Source organism: Geotrypetes seraphini, chromosome 9, assembly GCF_902459505.1.
Source record: "Geotrypetes seraphini chromosome 9, aGeoSer1.1, whole genome shotgun sequence".
Lineage (NCBI taxonomy): Eukaryota > Metazoa > Chordata > Amphibia > Gymnophiona > Dermophiidae > Geotrypetes > Geotrypetes seraphini.
Window position 1 is genome coordinate 104,868,543 of NC_047092.1, and position 18,616 is coordinate 104,887,158.

General features: G+C 45.5%; 1 protein-coding gene across 8 annotated transcripts in view; it reads right to left on the minus strand.

Moving 5' to 3' along the window:
* Nucleotides 1-18,616, minus strand: part of WDR53 (WD repeat domain 53) — a 206,116-nt gene that overhangs the window by 7,126 nt on the left and 180,374 nt on the right. The window contains exon 2 of one of the 8 annotated variants that reach the window (XM_033958154.1): nucleotides 3,347-3,557. The exons of 6 other annotated variants lie outside the window; for them this stretch is intronic. In XM_033958154.1, coding sequence (XP_033814045.1) covers nucleotides 3,347-3,358 — 12 coding nt within the window. In that variant the 5' untranslated portion in view covers nucleotides 3,359-3,557. Of the gene's footprint in view, nucleotides 1-3,346; nucleotides 3,558-18,616 lie in introns of those variants that run through there. One more of the 8 variants, XM_033958155.1, reaches the window with a different exon arrangement.

Consider the following 18,616-nt stretch of genomic DNA (forward strand, 5'->3'; position numbering starts at 1 on the left):
TCTGGAAGGGTGCAAATGTTGAGAAGTACCCAAGACAGGAAAAACCTCCAAAAGGAAGCAGAAACCACAGGTGAAGACATCTGTATCGCCTGGATAAGAGAAGAAACAATCTGCTTCGCATAACCCTTACACTTCAGCCATGACTTTTCAAAAGCTAGTTGGAGGATCCGTCTAGCATGTGCCATGAGAAGTTGGCGACAGGAAAAACCAGCGTGATAAACATGGAAATCTGAAGTCCAGGCCTCCTCAGAAATAGAGAAAGAGAGTCCTGGCCGCAGGAAGATGCGAAGTGTCATTATGCCCATAGAGACAGCCCGAACTTGGAAACTGTTTTTACTACCTTTAGGCATATATATCCTATGCCACTACTAGACACATGCAGCGCAGCACAGAGGCCCAAATAAGAAGGACAGTTACCAACAGACAAAGGCTCAATCTGCAGGGACCCCAAGAGAGACAATGAGATACCGGTGTGAAATACAGGGCACTATCTTACAGCAGATCTCATTGTGCCGTGATTTGCCATATGACGACCCAGTCCGGAGACAAACCGAGACTGGGTGACCTAGCACAGGTCAGAATCTCTCTGGTAATCCCCTTGAGGGCTAAACCCAGAGTCCGATTAAACTAGCAGCTTCCTTCAAGTGAATACAACAGGAACACAGACATATAGATCTGCCCAAGCTTGTCTCAAAGCTGGTGAAACACATACAACTTGTCTGAACTGGAAAGGAGAGAAGCCGCGGCATACCCTGACCAAAGTCAGCTGGCAATAAACTACCATAATGCTGCAGCTCTCCTACCATCGCCGGAGACCCAAGCACGCACCTGAATCTCACTGAAACGTGGCCGCTGCATTAGTGCTCCTAGAAACTTAGTCGGATTCAGGCCCTGCAAAATTTACCCTGCTGCGGCTTGCATAGAAAGAAAATCAGACTCGGGGAAAAAACTAGAAGAACGGTGCGGTGCTTCCACAGTGCCAGAAAAAGCACGTCCCATCTCATGCACGCTGCCATAAACCAGCACCTGCACAATCAGCTGCACATAGCCACAGCAAACACCGACGAAAGAGAGCCTTGGAATAAACAGGACTACTACTGCTGCACTGAAACCCAACGAGGAGAACAAGTACAAGCGTGAAATCGCACCGCTACTGTCGCGCTGTAACCAACAAGGATACCAAGCGCGTGCATGCAAAGGGTGGGAAAGTCCTGGCTCCCTCAACGGATTTCTGTCATAAAACTTAGCCTCAATAAAATATCCATTCCTTAAACGTACATTAACTGAACCCATAGTACTAAGACTCCCAAACAGAACCTGAAGTTCAAACAACAGTAAAAAACACATACATACTCACAAGCTTGTTGTTAGGGCCGGTTGAAGCCAGTAAGTGCTGGTTGTGCAGCACTAATAGGGCAGAATGTAGTAACCGTGGTCTCCCTTTTTTTTTTTTACAGAGAAGGGAAAGAAGAAAAAATGGAGACCCAGTCAGACCCTCTAGCAATGGAGGGAGGGTGAGGCAAGGGCCTGGGGGGCCCAGGTGTAACCCCTAAAGCCGGACACCCCTGTCTCACTGAAGAGAAAACCTCAACAGGAGAAATATAAATGTCATCCCACTGAAGAGAAACCTCAGCAGGGGAAAATAATAAAGTTCCAGTCACAGCCAGAATCCAGGAGCTAGTTGAATAGCGACCATCACCTGCTGGGAGATAGAGCATACTGAAGATACAGGAGGAGTGCCAGTAAATAAGACCACCTGTTAATCAGTTTCTCTATCTCCACCTGCTGGTAGATGTGTGCTATCCCATTGGTCTCTGGATTCATCTGCTGCTGTTGCTAAGGAAAAATTATTAATGGTGTGCGAGTACATATACAGTGGTGCCTCACACAACGAACTTAATTCGTTCCAGGAGCAAGTTTGTTATGCGAAAAGTTCGTTATGTGAAACGCGTTTTCCCATAACAATACATGTTAAAAAAAATAATTCGTTCTGCAGCATAAAATATGCTAAAATGACATAAAAAAAGATAAATTTTTTGTTATTATGTTTATTTAGATACATCTAAAAACATAATTGTTTTTTAAAACAACACACATTTTTTAAATTTAAAGACAGACTAAGTAGAGTCTAATTTTGCAGTGAGAGAGGGCAGAGTCTCAGCGGCAAAAACTGGGACTTAACTGTTCATTTTTTAAATGCCTGCATGGTTGAAAATGTTGTCCATTTCCTTGGGCAGATCATTCTGTCTATAATACTAGTTTATACTTATTACAAAATGGTCTAAATGGATAAGCTTTTTTTTTTCCTGTTTCTTTCAATATGTAAACAGATTGCCAATGGTGAGAGAGAACAAAGCTGTTATTTTTCTAGCATCGGGGAAGCGGCGAGAGTAGCTCCGCCTCCCCCAACGCATCAGCAGTAGGCGCCGGGCCCCTGCGAGCCGACGGTCCGCCACTGCACAGGGAGCCAGGCGGAGAGAGGGCAGTTAAGCGCAGTGCCTGCGCGGAAGGATGCAGCTCGGGCAACTTCGTTGTGTGAAACGAAATTCGTTGTAGGAAGCAAGACCTGAAGTTCGTTGTGCGCAGCGTTCGCTGTGCGAGGCGTTCGTTATGCGAGGCACCACTGTATTAGTTTTTCTCTCCTAATTGTACGTTATGTGGTTAAACAAAAAAAAAAAGGGGGGGAGATTTGTAATTTATAATGTCCGTTAGTGGTATTGATTGCAATATTTTTCTTGAGATAAGGAGACCAGAATTGAATGCAATATTCCAGGTGAGGTTGCACCATGGAGCAATACAGAGGCATTATAACATTCTTAGTCTTGTTAACCATCCTTTTAAAAAAATTCCTAGCATCTTGTTTGCTTTTTTGGCTGCCGCCACACATTGAGCAGAAGGTTTCATTGTATTGTCTACAGTGACACTCAGATCCTTTTCATGGGTGCTAACCCCCAAGGTGGACCCTAGCATCCGGTAACTTTGATTTGGGTTATTCTTCCCAATGTGCAACACTTTGCATTTGTCCACATTAAATTTTATATGCCACTTGGATGTCATCTGCAAATTTAATCAACTCATTCATCATTCCAATTTCCAGATCATTTATAAATAAGTTAAATAGCACTGGTCTTAGTACAGATCCCTGCGGTACTCTACTGTTTACTCTCCTCCACTGAAAAAAATGACCATTTAACCCTACCCTCTGTTTTCTATCTGATAACCAATTCCTAATCCACAACTGAACTTTGCCACCTATCCCATGACTCTAATTTTCTCAGGAACCTCTCATAAGGAACTTTGTCAAAAGCTTACTGAAAATCTAGATACACTACATCAACTGGCTTACCTTTATCCACATGTTTATTCACACCTTCAAAGAAGTCAAGCAAATTGGTGAGGCAAGAAAACCCATCTTTCTTCTTCCCTCCAGGTTTGGCATCACTCCACTTGTGGTCCCTCATATTTACAGAGAATTGTAGCAATGGCACCAGTCAAATCAAGTCATTCAAAGTCAGTCCCACCACATTCTTCTCTTCATCGTGTCCTGCCCACAGAAGCTACATCAAAGAGGTAGGATATAATAGTAGGAATGCCTTAGCAGGGCTAACCTTAAACAACCTGTTTTGATTGATGCTACTGCAAGCAATCAATCCTAATAGAAGATTAAGTACTTACCTCGATAATCTTCTTTCTGGAAAAAGGGAATATGATTCCTGACAATAGGTGAATTTCCCAAACTCATGAGATGCAGCAGAAAGATTAAATTTATATTCTTCAGCTCCGTCTCCTTCTCTAGTGCTGAAGAGGCCCCTTTAGTTCATACCAAAGCAACCAATCAGTACTACAGAAGAAAAACATAAGGAGGGGATATGGGGGAGTCTCCCCCTTAAAACAGTTCTGTTCTGCTGTGTAAAAAATAGTAAATAAGGGTTTTATTAACTTTTTTAATTTTAGCAATATTTTTACATGTATTAAGAAACTACAAATAAAATACAACAGTCCACATCACGAAAGAAGAGGAAATAAGGAAATAAATCTTCAATCCAACACTTATTAACAGAAATTGACCTGGCCTACATCAGGCTGAAATTAAACCTAAGTGATCTCGTTAATTAGCTTCCCTATCTAATATCAATCTTTCTAGCTGGTCTGATTAAAAATCAAAAAACAAAAACTTAGGCCTGGATTCTCTAAATGGCATCATTGTCAGTGTTAATCACGTGACAGTGCCGTTTAGAGAACTGCACCTTTATCAAAGGTGGGCACTGGAAATGGAGGCCTTGAAAACCCTGGCCTACATTTCCAGCGCCTTTGACGTGAATCGCGCCTATGTAGGTACTTTATGATGCCTAATGTCACTTCCAGTGTAAAGTCACGCCTACAGTAGCATTAGGCATCATAAAGTGTCAATGTAGGTGTGATTCTGGCGCTGTTTTTTTAGGTGCCATTTGGTGTCTTGAAACTTGTTTTAAAAGGTATTTCAAAAAAGAGTTTTGCACTTAACTTAACGCCCAGTAAGCTACAGCATCATTGGGGTTTCTTGGAGGCTATGGCTCTGCATGGTCTGGAAGATTGAGGATGCCTCAAATTACCATATCTTTGACAGGAACCCTGGAACATGCTCTGGGTGGAGCCTCTGGAATACTGGCAAAATTGCCTGGAGCCACGAAAATTATTCTGTGCAGGCCCTCAAGAATTCCAAAGCCTATCTGGAAGGAGCTTTTAAGCCGCAAATTGGTAACATTGGTCATAAGATCATCCAGACCCTTTCCAAACAGCATCTGAACCTTAAAGGGGAGTCTGCTTAAAGTAGTTTTAGAAGTCGAATCTCCAGCCCATTGCCTGATCCAGAGTATTCCGCAGGCGGAAATAGAATAAGCCAAGACCTTGCTCACGACACTGATAATGTCATACAGGGCATCTGCCACATAATCGATCCCCACCATAACTAACTGGGGATACACTTCATCGTCCATACTGGAATTACTACAGGCAGTGATGTGACAGACTTGTGCCAAGAAAGAAGCCACTGAGGCCGCCCTGAACCCCAAGTCTAATGCCTCAAAGTGCCGTTTAAGGACTACGTCCACTCTGCAGTCCTGTGTATCCTTTAAAACCACACCCCCTTCACTAGGGAGAGAAGTCTGCTTGGTAACTTGAGCTACCAATGAGTCCACCTTTGGCTAGATGAATAACATTTTCTTGGCCCCCTTTAAGGAGCCCTCTGGGACCTCCCAAAGCTTCGCAACTACAGCAGTAAAGTCTGGATGTAAGAGAAAAAAAGGAAGTCTGAGCATGTAAGCACCTGGAGCACTGAGCAGCCGCACCCTGCATGGGTTCCAGGTTTAACTCCCATAATGAATGCGGGATCAGGTCCGGTAACACCACTGCTTTAAACAGACAGCACACAGTCGGGTCTTCCCCCTGCTGAAGAGGATTTACAGTCTCCTGCCCCTCCCATCCATCCTGAACTCCCAGGAGGGAGTATTCACTCTGGGACAGTAATGGCATGGAATCTGGCTTCCAGTCACCCCAGCCCGTCTGCCTGGTCCTCTGACTCATGCTCAGGCATCCCTGCCGTGGAAAGCACCCTTGGAGAATCCAAATCCCCTTGCGCTGTTCACTTCTTTGACTGAGGTAGGAGACCCCCCAACAATTTAGGTAGGCTTTCCAAAACAAGCTAACAAAATCTGGGGTAAAATCCTGACTGGGTGTCCCTGAAGGGTCCATCAGATGTCCCCATCTCCTAAGCCCAACAGCTCTGCGTTTCACTCTATCTCCCTCCAAAGGCTCTTCAATGTCCATTTTCTCAAGGGAGACTTCTGTGATCGTCCAGCCTTAAGGATACTGGTAGGGGTTAAGCCCAAGGCTCCCTTTCCCCTTCACAGCATATGGGGACAAGGCCGCTGTTCAAGTGGCTATCCATTGCAAATCTTGCATGATATAGGAGTATCTCCACAAGGGGAGTCCATTCCTAGTGATTTTGAGCCAAAACCAGGGGTTTTAGAGGCAGATGGAGGCCTTATCAAAATTAGTAAACCCCAAGATGGCCTCCACAACAAAAAGAACATGCTAAAAATGGGCCAGGGAGATTAAAAAGTCAAAAAATTCTGTTAGGGGGTTTGGAGGTGGGGGACCCAAACTACAGCCCTAATAACCCCTAAAAACTTCCAATTCTGACACCCCCCCTGATAGATTATAATAGGTCCATAGACAAATACGCAGTACTCACTGACTGTGCTGCGGAAAGCCTGCAGCAGCTGTCACAGCATAAGAACATAAGAATTGCCATCTCCGGATCAGACCCTAGGTCCATCAAGTCCGGCGATCTGCACACACGGAGGCCCCGCCAGGTGTACCCTGGCATAGTTTTAATCCCCATATCACTCTATGCTTTTCATAAGGAGATGTGCATCTAGTTTACCCTTACCCGTATCACTCTATGCCACTCATAAGGAGATGTGGACCTGTCCCCCCTCAGCTTCAGTCCATGCCCTCTTGTCCGTGTCACATTGGACATTGTAAATAACTTTTTCTTGCTCTATTTTGTCGATTCCTTTCACTATTTTGAAAGTCTCGATCAGATCCCCTCGCAGTCTCCTCTTCCCAAGGCAGAACAACCCCAGTCTCTTAAGTCGTTCCTCATAATCCAGGTTCTCCATACCTTTCACTAGCTTTGTTGCTCGTCTCTGCACCCTCTCCAGCAGTTTTATATCCTTCTTTAGGTATGGAGACCAATGTTGGATGCAGTATTCCAAGTGTGGTCTGACCATCACTCTATAAAGTGGCATTATTACTTTCTCCAATCTACTCGTGATTCCCTTCTTTATCATGCCTAGCATTCTATTTGTGTTCTTCGCCACCGCTGCGCATTGCGCCGACGGTTTCAGGGTCCTATCAATTAGTACACCCAGGTCCTTTTCCTGTTCGGTTTTTCCCAGAATTGCACCTGACATACTATACATGTGTTCCATATTCTTTCTGCCAAAATGTATCACTTTGCATTTTTCCACATTAAACTTCATGTGCCATTTATCTGCCCATTTCTCCAATCAACTCAAGTCGCTCTGGAGTTCCTCACTGTCCTGTGATTTGATTGCTCAGCATAGCTTTGTGTCATCTGCAGACTTGATGATCTCACTGGATGTTCCATCCTCTAGGTCAGTGTTTTTCAACCTTTTTTGGGCAAAGGCACACTTGTTTCATGAAAAAAATCACGAGGCACACCACCATTAGAAAAAGTTAAAAAATTTAACTGTGCCTATATTGACTATATATAAATATATAGGAATCAAATAAACACAAAGAAAGTATTTTATAATGCTGCCACCGCCACTGGGGAATAGGCTGCCACTGCCGCCATCGGGAACAGGCCGGCACCGAGTTCTCCCTGCTTCTCTTCCCCGCAGGGCCGACCAACTCTCGCCACCCGTCGTCAATTCTAACGTCGGAGAGGACGTTCTAGGCCAGCCAGGCAGCGATTGGCTGGCCCAGAACGTCCTCTCCGATGTCAGAATTGACCCGAGTGGCGAGAGTTGGCCGGCCCCACAGGGAAAAGCAGGGAGAACTTGGCGCCGGCCTGTTCCCGATGGCGGCGGTGGCACTCAAGTGGCTAAAGAGCCGCAGTTTTCCGGCCTAGGGACAACACTGGAGTGTGGCCAGCTGTGCACCCCCTTGGGACGTAAACCCGGGGTGGGGCAGACCGCCCCCCCCCACCCTGGTTGCCACTATCTGTACCTCACTCCCTCCCTATGACCAAAAATTCTCCTTTCTTCTATTCCCCGTGTACACAACCATCTCTTTCCCTCCCTTCCTCTCTCCAAAGTCCATGCCTTCTGTGTCCAAACACTCATTCCCTCCCCCACCTCAGCATCTCTTTCCCTCCCTTCCTCTCTCCCAAGTCCATTTCTTCTGTGTCCAAAAACGCATTCCCTCCCCCACCTCAGCATCTCTTTCCCTCCCTTCTTCTCTCCCAAGTCCATTTCTTCTGTGTCCAAAAACGCATTCCCTCCCCCACCTCAGCATCTCTTTCCCTCCCTTCCTCTCTCCCAAGTCCATTTCTTCTGTGTCCAAAAACGCATTCCCTCCCCCACCTCAGCATCTCTTTCCCTCCCTTCCTCTCTCCCAAGTCCATTTCTTCTGTGTCCAAAAACGCATTCCCTCCCCCACCTCAGCATCTCTTTCCCTCCCTTCCTCTCTCCCAAGTTCATGCCTTCTGTCCAAAACGCACTCCCTCCCCCCTTTTGTGTTCCGTGTTTGCCTCCCAGCCCATCTTTGCAACTTTCTCAGCAAAACGAAGCTCAAGCCGCGAGGCTTGTCTTCTGCTTCCTGCCTGCCCTGCCGCGCACAAATAGCCGAACGGAAGTATTCTCCGACGTCAGCGCTGACGTCGGAGGGCAGGCTTTGCTTAAGCCCTCCCTCCGACGTCAGCGCTGACATCGGGGAACGCTTGTGATCGGCTATATGTTAGCTGCAGGGCAGGCAGGAACAGAAGACGAGCCTCGCGGCTCGAGATGTATTGAACTTCGTGGGTCCCCCGTCCAGCTCTCTCCTGTCCACGTGGGGCGGACCGCCCCTCTCCCTAGACTGGTGGTACTGCCCTGATGGCGGCCCTGACCGTACGGCACACCAGGCAACATCTCGCGGCACACTAGTGTGCCGCGGAACAGCGGTTGAAAAACACTGCTCTAGGTCATTGATGAAAATATTAAATAAGATGGGACCAAGTACCGAGCCCTGGGGTACAGTCACATTCTCCCAGTCTGAGAACTTCCCATTTATGCCCACTCTCTGCCTTCTGTTCTCCAGCCATTTGCCTATCCATTTTAGTATATCTTCTTCTATTCCATGGCTTTGCAGTTTCCTGAGAAGTCTTACATGTGGAACCTTGTCGAACACTTTCTGAAAATCCAAGTATATAATATCCACCAGTTCTCCATTATCAATTTGTCTGTTCACTGTCTCAAAAAATTGAAGTAGGATCGTCAAAACATGACTTCCCTTTCCTGAGGAAATTTTGGACACTTTTTCATTTCATGTTGAGGAATTTTTGTTACATGGTAATTTTTGTTAAGTTCTAGCAGTTTTTCTTGTTTTGGGGACTCATTTTTATTTTGTCATTACATCAAAACCAGCAATACAAACTTGGAGTAGCTCATTGCACGATTGTCAGCACCTGCAACAGTTAAAAGTATGCATACTTCTATTTCCATCTTGAGAAGATATGTTTATTGATCCTGGACTCTATACCTTTCATTTGACAATCGTCATCATCTGGATTCAGCTAAGTACTTTTTACATTGCTCTATTTGTACAAGTCAATTACAATAGTCCAGACTCAATAAGTGTTAAAGGGTTGGTAGGTAGGTGAGTGCAATGATGTAGAAACATTACATCTTTATTCTACAAACCTGCTGGTTTTGAATAAGATATCACACTGAGCACTCTAATTCAAATTTTATTATATTTCATTTAATCAAGTAATATATTATTTAATTCACTTTATTTGATATCATATAGTGTTGGTGAATTTAATATTATAACTTATTTCTCCAATATATTTATACATTTTGAGATTCCCTTTCCTGAATCCATGTTGGCTGGCTCTCATCAGGTCGTGTGTGTCTAAGTGCGGATTATGCTATCCTTGATCAACGCCTCAACCATCTTCCCAGGTCTTTAGTTGCCTGGCACTCCTCTCGATCCTTTTTTAAATATCGGTGTGACGTTCACTATCTTCCAGTCGTCCGGTATCTGTCCTGTTTTGATTGACAGGTTGGCAAGTTTTTGCAATAGTTCTCCGATTTCCACTTTCAGCTCTTTCAAGACTCTCAGATGAATTCCGTCTGGTCCAGGAGATTTGTCACTTTTGAGTTTGTCGATCTACTGTAGTGAGGCTGTCCTCTGTTACTCCTTTGAACACTTTCACTGCTTCTGGAATTGTTGCAGTATCCTCCTTCGTAAAGACAGACGCAAAGAAGAAATTTAGTCTGTCTGCAATTTGTTTGTCTTCCCTTTCCTTCCCTGGTCATCCAGTGGTGCCACCGCCTCTTTTGCGGGTTTTTTTCCCTTTTACGTGTCTAAAAAAGGGCTTGAAATTTTGGGCCTCATGCGCTATTTTCTCCTCATAGACCTTTTTGGCATCCCTCACCGCCCTGTGACATTTCTTCTGATCATCGGTTATTTTCGTGCGTTTCCATGTTTTAAAGGAGTCCTTCTTTTCTTTTATGGCTTCCTTCACCTCTTTGGTGAGCCACGCTGGCTCTCTTTTGCCATTAGTTTTCTTTGCTTTGGACATCCACGGAATGTAGAGGCTTTGTGCTTCCTGATAGTATTTTTCAGTAGGGACCTGTTCTACCGTTTTGACTTTGCCCATCTTTTTCTTGATCCGTTGTTTCACCATGGCTCTCGTGCTATCGTATCTTCCCCTTTTAAAGTTTAAAGTCGTGGTTGAGGTTTTGGTACCTGTCCCCTTCCCGATATCGAGTTTGAAGTTGATCATGTTGTGATCGCTTGTCCCCAGCGGGACCGTGACTTCTACTTCCTTTGCCGGTCCCGTAATGCCATTTAGGACCAAGTCCAAGGTGACATTTCCTCTTGTCAACTCTCCCACCAATTGTTCCAGGGAGCAGTCCCCTAGCACTTCCAAGAACTTTGCCTCCTTGCCACAGTTAGAGGTTCCCAGGAACCAGTCTAACCCCGGGAAATTGAAATCCCCCAAGATTACATTACCTGTCTTACATTCGTGTTTAATTTCCTCTATCATTTCCGAGTCTGTCTCCTCCCTCTGTCCTGGTGGTCGGTAGTAAAGGCCAATTTTTGTGTCAGCACCGTTGTGTCTGGGAATCTTTATCCAGAGGGATTCCAGCTTCTCTTTTTCTTCCATCATAGTCTCTCTTACAGATTCTATTCCTTCCCGAACATATAGGGCAATACCTCCACCTTTCTGCCCCACTCTATCTCTTCTGTACAGTTTGTATCCCTGTAGTACTGTATCCCAGTTGTTTTCATCATTCCACCAGGTTTCTGTTATGCCAATGATTTCTAGTTCGTCGTTTTTTGCTATTGCTTCTAATTCTCCCATTTTGTTTCTCAAACTTCTAACGTTTGTATACATACATTTGAGTTCCCTTTGTGTTACCTTCTTGGACTCTTTAAGCTTAACAGTCTCCCCTGGTTCTTTCACGATATCCTTTTCTGCTTCTGCGTTGTATACCTTATTTGCTTTGTGGTTGTCCCCTCCTGTGTCTGAGTAGTTGTCCGTAGTTCCCTCTTCGGGACATCCGGTCGCCCGGACCATCGACTGGTGGTCGACTGTCGGCTTTTCCCTGTCCTTTAGTTTAAAGCCTTCTCGATGGCCTTCTTCATGTTGCCTGCCAATACTCTTGCTCCTTCCTTGTTGAGGTGCAGTCTGTCCTTTCTGTAGTACTTGCTTCTTCCCCAGAACGTCGTCCAGTTGCGCACAAAGTCAAAGCCTTCCTCTTCGCACCATCGTCTCATCCAGGCGTTGATCGCTTGCAGTTCCCCTTGTCTCCTTCCATCTGCTCTTGGTACCGGGAGGATCTCTGAGAAGGCCACCTTCACTTCCCTGATCTTCAGTTTTCATCTGAGTGAGAGGAGCTGGCCCTTCATTTCTTCCCTGTCATACTTCCGTCTGCTCATATCGTTGGTTCCCACGTGGATAAGCACAGCAGTGTCCTCTCCCCCTGCTCTGTCTATGATCCTGGAGATCCTGTTGGCCACATCCTTCACTCTTGCTCCCGGCAGGCAGGTGACGGTTCTATACTCTCTCCCTCCTGCGGTATAGCTGTCCACATGCCGTATGATGGAGTCTCCCACGATGATTCTTTATTCGGTGGTTCCATGGTATAGGACCAATCTTCTTCCTCCTGCGATACTCCTGAAGTTGTTTTTTGCTCTTCGGGTGGGGTATCCCCATGCAGTCTCCCTCTTACTCCTGGTGTGTGATCGCCCCTATCTCAGCTTCCTTTTCTCCAGAATTTGAAGGGGTGTCTTCTCTTCTCTCATCCAGGTCTTCTTCCTGGGTTGTTCGGGTACAGTTCTCCATATGCTGCTGGTGGGCTTCCTCGATGTATCTTTCTAGTTCCTTGACCTCCTCGTTTGGACTGAACTCCACTAGAAGCTTCTCTGTTCGCGGATTTCTTCTTCAAAGGTGAGGATTTCGTTTAGTTCCAGCACTGTCTCCACTAGCAGCTGGACCTGCCGTTTCAAGCTATCCAGCTCCATGCAACGACTGCAAATGTATGCCCTAATCCCCGAAGGGAGGTAGTCATACATATTGTAGCCGGTGCAGAAGACTGGAAAGCTCATCTTCTGGTTTCCTTGGGCATCCATCTCTTGTCCCCCTTCTTAGTTGTTTGAGCGAATCAGTTGTGGACCTTCTGTCTCTGTTGTCTGGATGTTTTCTGGCTTCCTGATTTCTACCTTCCTGTTTGCTGCGAGTCTGCTTCTGCTAGTGTTACTGTTTGTTCTGAGTCCGCTAGTGTTACTGTGTTAATGTCTGTGAGTGCTCGTTTCCCCTCTAGGTGTGTGGTATGTGAGGAAGTGTGTGCCCTGCTGTGTAGCTAGCTAAAGACTAGGACTTGTAGCTTTCTGCTTGTTGTGAGTCTGCTGGTGTTATTGTTTGTTCTGAGTCTGTTTGTGTTGGAGTCAGTGAGTACTCGTTTCCCCTCTAGGTGTGTGGTATATGAGGGAGTGAGGAGAGGATATTTTCAATCAGCCAAGCCAGGAGCTGAAATCTTCAGGCTTCCAGGCAGATTTTAGAACCCAATCAATGTCTGAACCCTTTCAGATCTGCACGAGGACAGGGGGAGGAATCCACATAGTCAGCCCCCGAGATGCTCTACAGGACTTCCACTGTAGCTATACAGCCTGTGCTCAAGCATCTGATAAATCAGGATGCGAACTAGCTCAGGGAAATGGACCCCAAGCTCCACAGTATTCAAGCAGGCTGGTCAATCAGGTACCTTGAGGGATGTTTGCCAGCTGAAGAGTAGTACAGAATTTGCATTCTCTCATAGGCAGAGCAGCCCCAGGATCACCTGGGAGCTCTCCAGCACCAAAATCTCTCAAACTCAGTAAAAAAAAAACCCAACCAAATTAACAGAGATCAGAATTGCACCTTCTCAACTCACTTGCAGAAGGAAAAAATTGAAGGGGGCTCTACAGCACTAGAGAAGGAGGCAGAGTTGAAGACTGTAAATTTCATCCTGCTGCATCAACTCCCAAGTATGGAAAATTCATCTATTGTCAGGAATCAAATCCCCTTGCACCAGAAGCATGGAGGGATGCAGGAGTTGGGAGGGAAGATGGGAAAGACTAAGGCTCATTTTCAAAAAAAGAAAGATGTCCAAAACACAGCATAAACCAGCACTTGGACATCTTACTAGTCAAAACATCCAAGTGGGCATTTTCAAAACAGACTTTCTAGACATCATTCTAGTTGTTTGGTTTCCAGTGCGTCCAAATCTTAAGGGGACGTGTTAGAGGTATGTTTTGGGCAGGCTTAGGACTTGGACACTCTTCAGGCATAGTCAAACCTTTATCAAAAGACTATGCCTGGGCTTTTTTAGACATTTGGAGCTAGATCTGTTTTAAAAGCGTCAAAATGCTAAAAGGTCCCCAGGTGACCACTGGAGAGGTTAAGGTATTAAACCCCTTACTCCCCCCAGTGGTCACCGACCCCCGTCCCACTACCCAAAGATATTAAAAGAAAACAGTACATTCTAGCTTGCATTAGGATGAGGTGCTGAAAAGTTCTCAGCCCAATCAGCTTCAGATGTTAACATAGATATCTGAACCCAGAGAGCAGAGGGATGTTCTAGGTACAGATGTCACTTTAACTTGCTTCTATTGTATGGTGAGCCCTCCAAAACCTACTGTACCTACATTAAGATGACACCTGCAGGCATAAGGGCTATTGTTGTGGTGTACAGGTGGGTACAGTAAGTTTTGGGTAGGTTTTGGAGGGTTCACCATACAACAGAAACAAGTTAAAGTGATATCTGTACCTGAGACTTTTAATATGACATACTCTACAGTAATCCTTCTGCTATGTGCTGAGAAATGCTAATTTTCTTAGGCATTTATAACCACAAAAAAGTCCAAATTGAAAATAACCAAAACAAAGCCATTTGGATTTAGGAAGGACCACCATTTATACTACACTGGTCACACAAACATGCCAGCAGAGCAGTGAGGTACCTTAGAGGGCACTGCTATGAACTTCACATAAAGCGTGTCATAAGAAAATAAGAATTGCCATAATGGGTCAGACCGAAGAACCATCAAGCCCAGTATCCTCTTTCCAACAGTGGCCAACCCAGGTCCCAAGTACCTAGCTAGATGTCAAAAAGTAAAACAGATTTTATTCTGCTTAACCTAGGAATAAGCATTGAATGTTCCCAAGCCATCTCAATAATGGCCTATGGACTTCTCTTTTAGGAAATTATCCAAACCTTTTTTAAACCCTGCTAAGCTAACTGATGTCACCACATTCTCTGACAACGAATTCCAGAGTTTAATTACTGTATTTTTCGATCCATAAGATGCACTTTTTTCCACCAAAAGTGGGTGGAAATCTCAGTGCATCTTATGAAGTGAAGGTACAAATTTTGTTACCCTCCCACGTACCATTGTAAAACCCGCCTGCTGCTGCACCACCATTCTAAACCCACCTGCCTGCTGCACCACCTTTTTTTTTTTACCCCAAGACCATCTGTCCGTCTCCGTTCCCCCTTTTTTATCTGGTGGTCCAGTGCCCTCGTCTAATTTCCTGGCCAGTGGTGAAACAGATCAGCAGTGCGGATGTCGGGAGCAAGTTTTATGCTCTCCCGCTCGGCCCCGTGCTGCTTTCCGAATGGCTGCCGTAGGTTCTTGCGGGACTCACGAGAACTTACGGCAGCCATTCGGAAAGCAGAGCGGGGCCAAGCGGGAGAGTGTAAAGCTTGCTCCTGACATCCGCGCTGATTTGTTTCGCCGCTAGCCGGGAAATGAGGAGCACGGAAGAGTGAAGGCTGTAGCGGCAGGGAGACAAGTCAGCTGGAGCTGCTGGAAAGAATTCTAAAAGGTACGGGGGGAGGGTTTGCCTGGGGCTGGCTGTCCTGGAGCTGGCTGGTTGGCCTGGAGCTGGCTTGGGGCTGGCTGGCTGGTTTGGGGCTGGCAGGCGGGGCTGCTGGGGGCAGGCTGGCTTGGGGCTGCCTACCATTAGACGTGCCCATCACTAGATGTGCCCTGTACCGGCCTACCATTAGACCAGAGGGGGACAGGGTACAGGGCACACATAATTTTTTTCTTGGTTTTTCCTCTTCTAGAGGTGGGTGCATCTTATGGTCAGATGCATCTTATGGAGCAAAAAATACGGTACACATTGTGTGAAGAAATATTTTCTCCGATTTGTTTTAAATCTACTACTTAGTAGCTTCATCGTATTCCCCCTAGTCCTAGTATTTTTGGAAAGAGTGACCAAACGATTCACAACTACCCTTTCCACTCCACTCAGTATTTTATAGATCTCTATCATATTACCCCTGAGCACTCTCTTTTCTAAGCGGCTGAAGAGCCCTAGCCGCTTTAGCCTTTTCTCATAGGGAAGTAATCTTATCTCTTCTATCATTTTCATCACCCTTCTTTGTACCTTTTCTAATTTTGCTGTATCTTTCTGAGATACAGTGATCAGAATTGCACATAGTATTCGAGGTACGGCGGTACCATAGAGTGATACAAGAGCATTATAACATTTTCATCTTTGTTTCCCATTCCTTTTCTGATAATTCCTAACATTCTATTTGCTTTCTTAGCTGCCACCGTATATTGAGCCGAGGATTTGAATGTATCCTCAACAATGACACCTAGATCCTTTTCCTGTGCAGTGACTCCTAACATAAAACCCAGCTATAGTTTAGGTTCTTCTTTCCCACATGCATCACTTTCCACTTGCTCACGTTAAACGTTATCTGCCATTTTGATGCCCAGTCTTCCAGTCTCACAAGGTCCTCTGGCAATTTTTCACAATCCTCTTATGATTTAACAACTTTGTGTCATCAGCAAATTTAATTCTCTCACTAATTATTCCTATCTCTAGATAATTAATAAGTATGCAACCTGGCTCTGATCCAGGGTGCATCTCCACTGAACCACAAAGCCTGCACTCAACTCACTAATGGATGAACCTGTGGTGAGCAAGCTCTCAAGGGAACGGTCCCTGAGCCCTGATTTGATCAGCAGGCTGTCCAGAGGGGTTTACCAACAAACAGGGAACCCCACAGCAGAATTAAGGTCTGCGATCTCCCATGTCTGTGATCTCCCATAGTCAGAGCTGTTCCCACAGGGAATCTTTGCAGCACGAGGGCAAAAAACACAAATGCAAAGACTGAAATTACACAAAATAAAACATGAGCAGAAAAGACAAGCACCTACAGCCTGGCTTGAAGGAAAGAAAACTGATGCTTACAGGGACAGTGTGTCACCGGCAGCCTTAGGGCAATGGGTCCTAGGACACCATTGCCCTAAGGGAAAACTCTTGTGAGCCGCTGCGGGCAGCACAAGAAAAAAAAAAGAAATGTTAACAGAAGGAAACACCACACCAGGTCAGTAATCTTCAGGAAATAACCGGTTTTATTCTTCAAATTAAAAATACTCAAGCCAGCTTGCTTGTTTCCACATTAAGCAGCTTCAAAAGAAAACACAAACTTGTCAGGATGATCAGTTATCAAGAATAGTCCCCAAAATGCTCAAAATATACAGTTAAACAGTCTCTGGGTGAATATTGGTTAGATACAGTCCCAAACACATAAGGTAAATCTTCCCCAAAGCTGTTGCTGGTTCCTCAGCCAATTAATAGCTCCACACTTGGAAAGTTTTCAAAGGAAAAACAAAAACAGTCTCTTGTGCTGACATCTTCAGCCTGCGCCAGTGCTACGGCACTGGCCCTCCCAGCAGCTGACGTGCTGGCCAGGCAGTGTGCTCTGCGTGGTTATAATTTTGCCAAAATAGGCCCTCAATCCCACCACAGAAAACGCGGAGTGAACCCCACTGCCTGGGACTGGAACTGTCCTTCCCCCACCCAGGGGAAACAGAAAAACTCAAAATAAGTCTCTCACAGTTCTCACCGGTGCCTCCAAGCATCCCACCTCCTTCAGGATTACCAAAAAGAAAACTGTGAAGTAGCTTAGATAAGCAAGGTTTCAGCTACTCACTTAGGCAGTTTCAACTACTTGCCTCTAAAACAGCTCCATGTCCTGAGGATCTTCAGACATGCAGACATTCCCCTTCTTACCAAGATGCTAGAGTCCATCATATCCACTCAACTATCTTCCTACCTTGAGAAATTCACCATTCTTCAACCTTACCAATACGGCTTCCGTCCCAATTTCAGCACCGAATCCCTTCTGACCTCCTTAATCTCAAAAGTTCAATATCTCCATTCTCGCAACAAGTTCGCCGTCCTTCTTCAATTCGACCTCTCTGCAGCTTTTATGTCGTCCATCATGATCTTCTAATTTACCAACTCACCGAGATAGGCATAACCTCCACAGTCCTTGACTGGTTCTCGAAGTTCTTACGCTCCCGCTCCTACATAGTCAACATGAAGGGCACTTCTTCCTCCCCCTGGAACCCGATCTGTGGAGTCCCGCAAGGCTCACCTCTCTCTCCTATCCTCTTCAACATTTATATGTCCTCCCTTAAACTCCTCCATATCTCCCCCCTTGAAACACTCTACACTTACGCAGATGACATCTTTGTCCTCCTCGAGACCGACCGGAACCTCACCAACCTCTCGGCGAACATATCCTCATGTATATCGAACCTTCAATCCTGGGCCCACACTGTGCAGATGAAACTGAACAAATCTAAAACAAAACTTCTCTGGCTCGGCTCAAAATTGGACCAACTGCCCACCTCCATCCCACTGTCCTCTGGCCCCACTCTGCATCTTGAATATTCTAGTAAAGTTCTGGGAGTCATCATTGACTCTACACTTTCCTTCAACAACCACCTCAACTCCCTAGTAAAAAAATGTTTCTTCAGCCTTCACATGCTGAGAAAAGTGAGATCCTGTTTCCATCAAAAACACTTTGCCATCCTTGTCCAATCCACCATCCTTTCCAGACTGGTCTACTGCAACTCTATCTACCTTAGCCTAACAAAGAAAAACCTTCAAAGACTCCAGCGGATTCAGAATACCGCTGCTAAGCTTATCTTCGCAAAAAGCAAATTCGACCACGTCTCACCGCTTTTATCCAAGCTCCACTGGCTTCCGATTATCTCCAGAGTCCACTTCAAATGTGCCTGCCTCACTTTCAAGATCCTACACGGTATCCTCCCTCCCTTCATTCCTCTTTCTTGGAACTCCTCTAACCCCAATTCTGCCAGATCCACCCAAAAACTGAAACTTTCCTTTCCCTCTCTAAAAGGCGTTTCACTTGTAAGAAAACTAGGTTCTTCCCTCCCTTTCAGAATCACTCAGCTCTGGAACAACCTTACCTCCCCTCTTAGGAATCTGAGCTCCCTCCAACTCTTCCGTAAACATCTGAAAACCTGGTTATTCTCAAAAATGTAACTCCTCCTCCCTCTCTGGTTATTCTAGTCCTCTAAA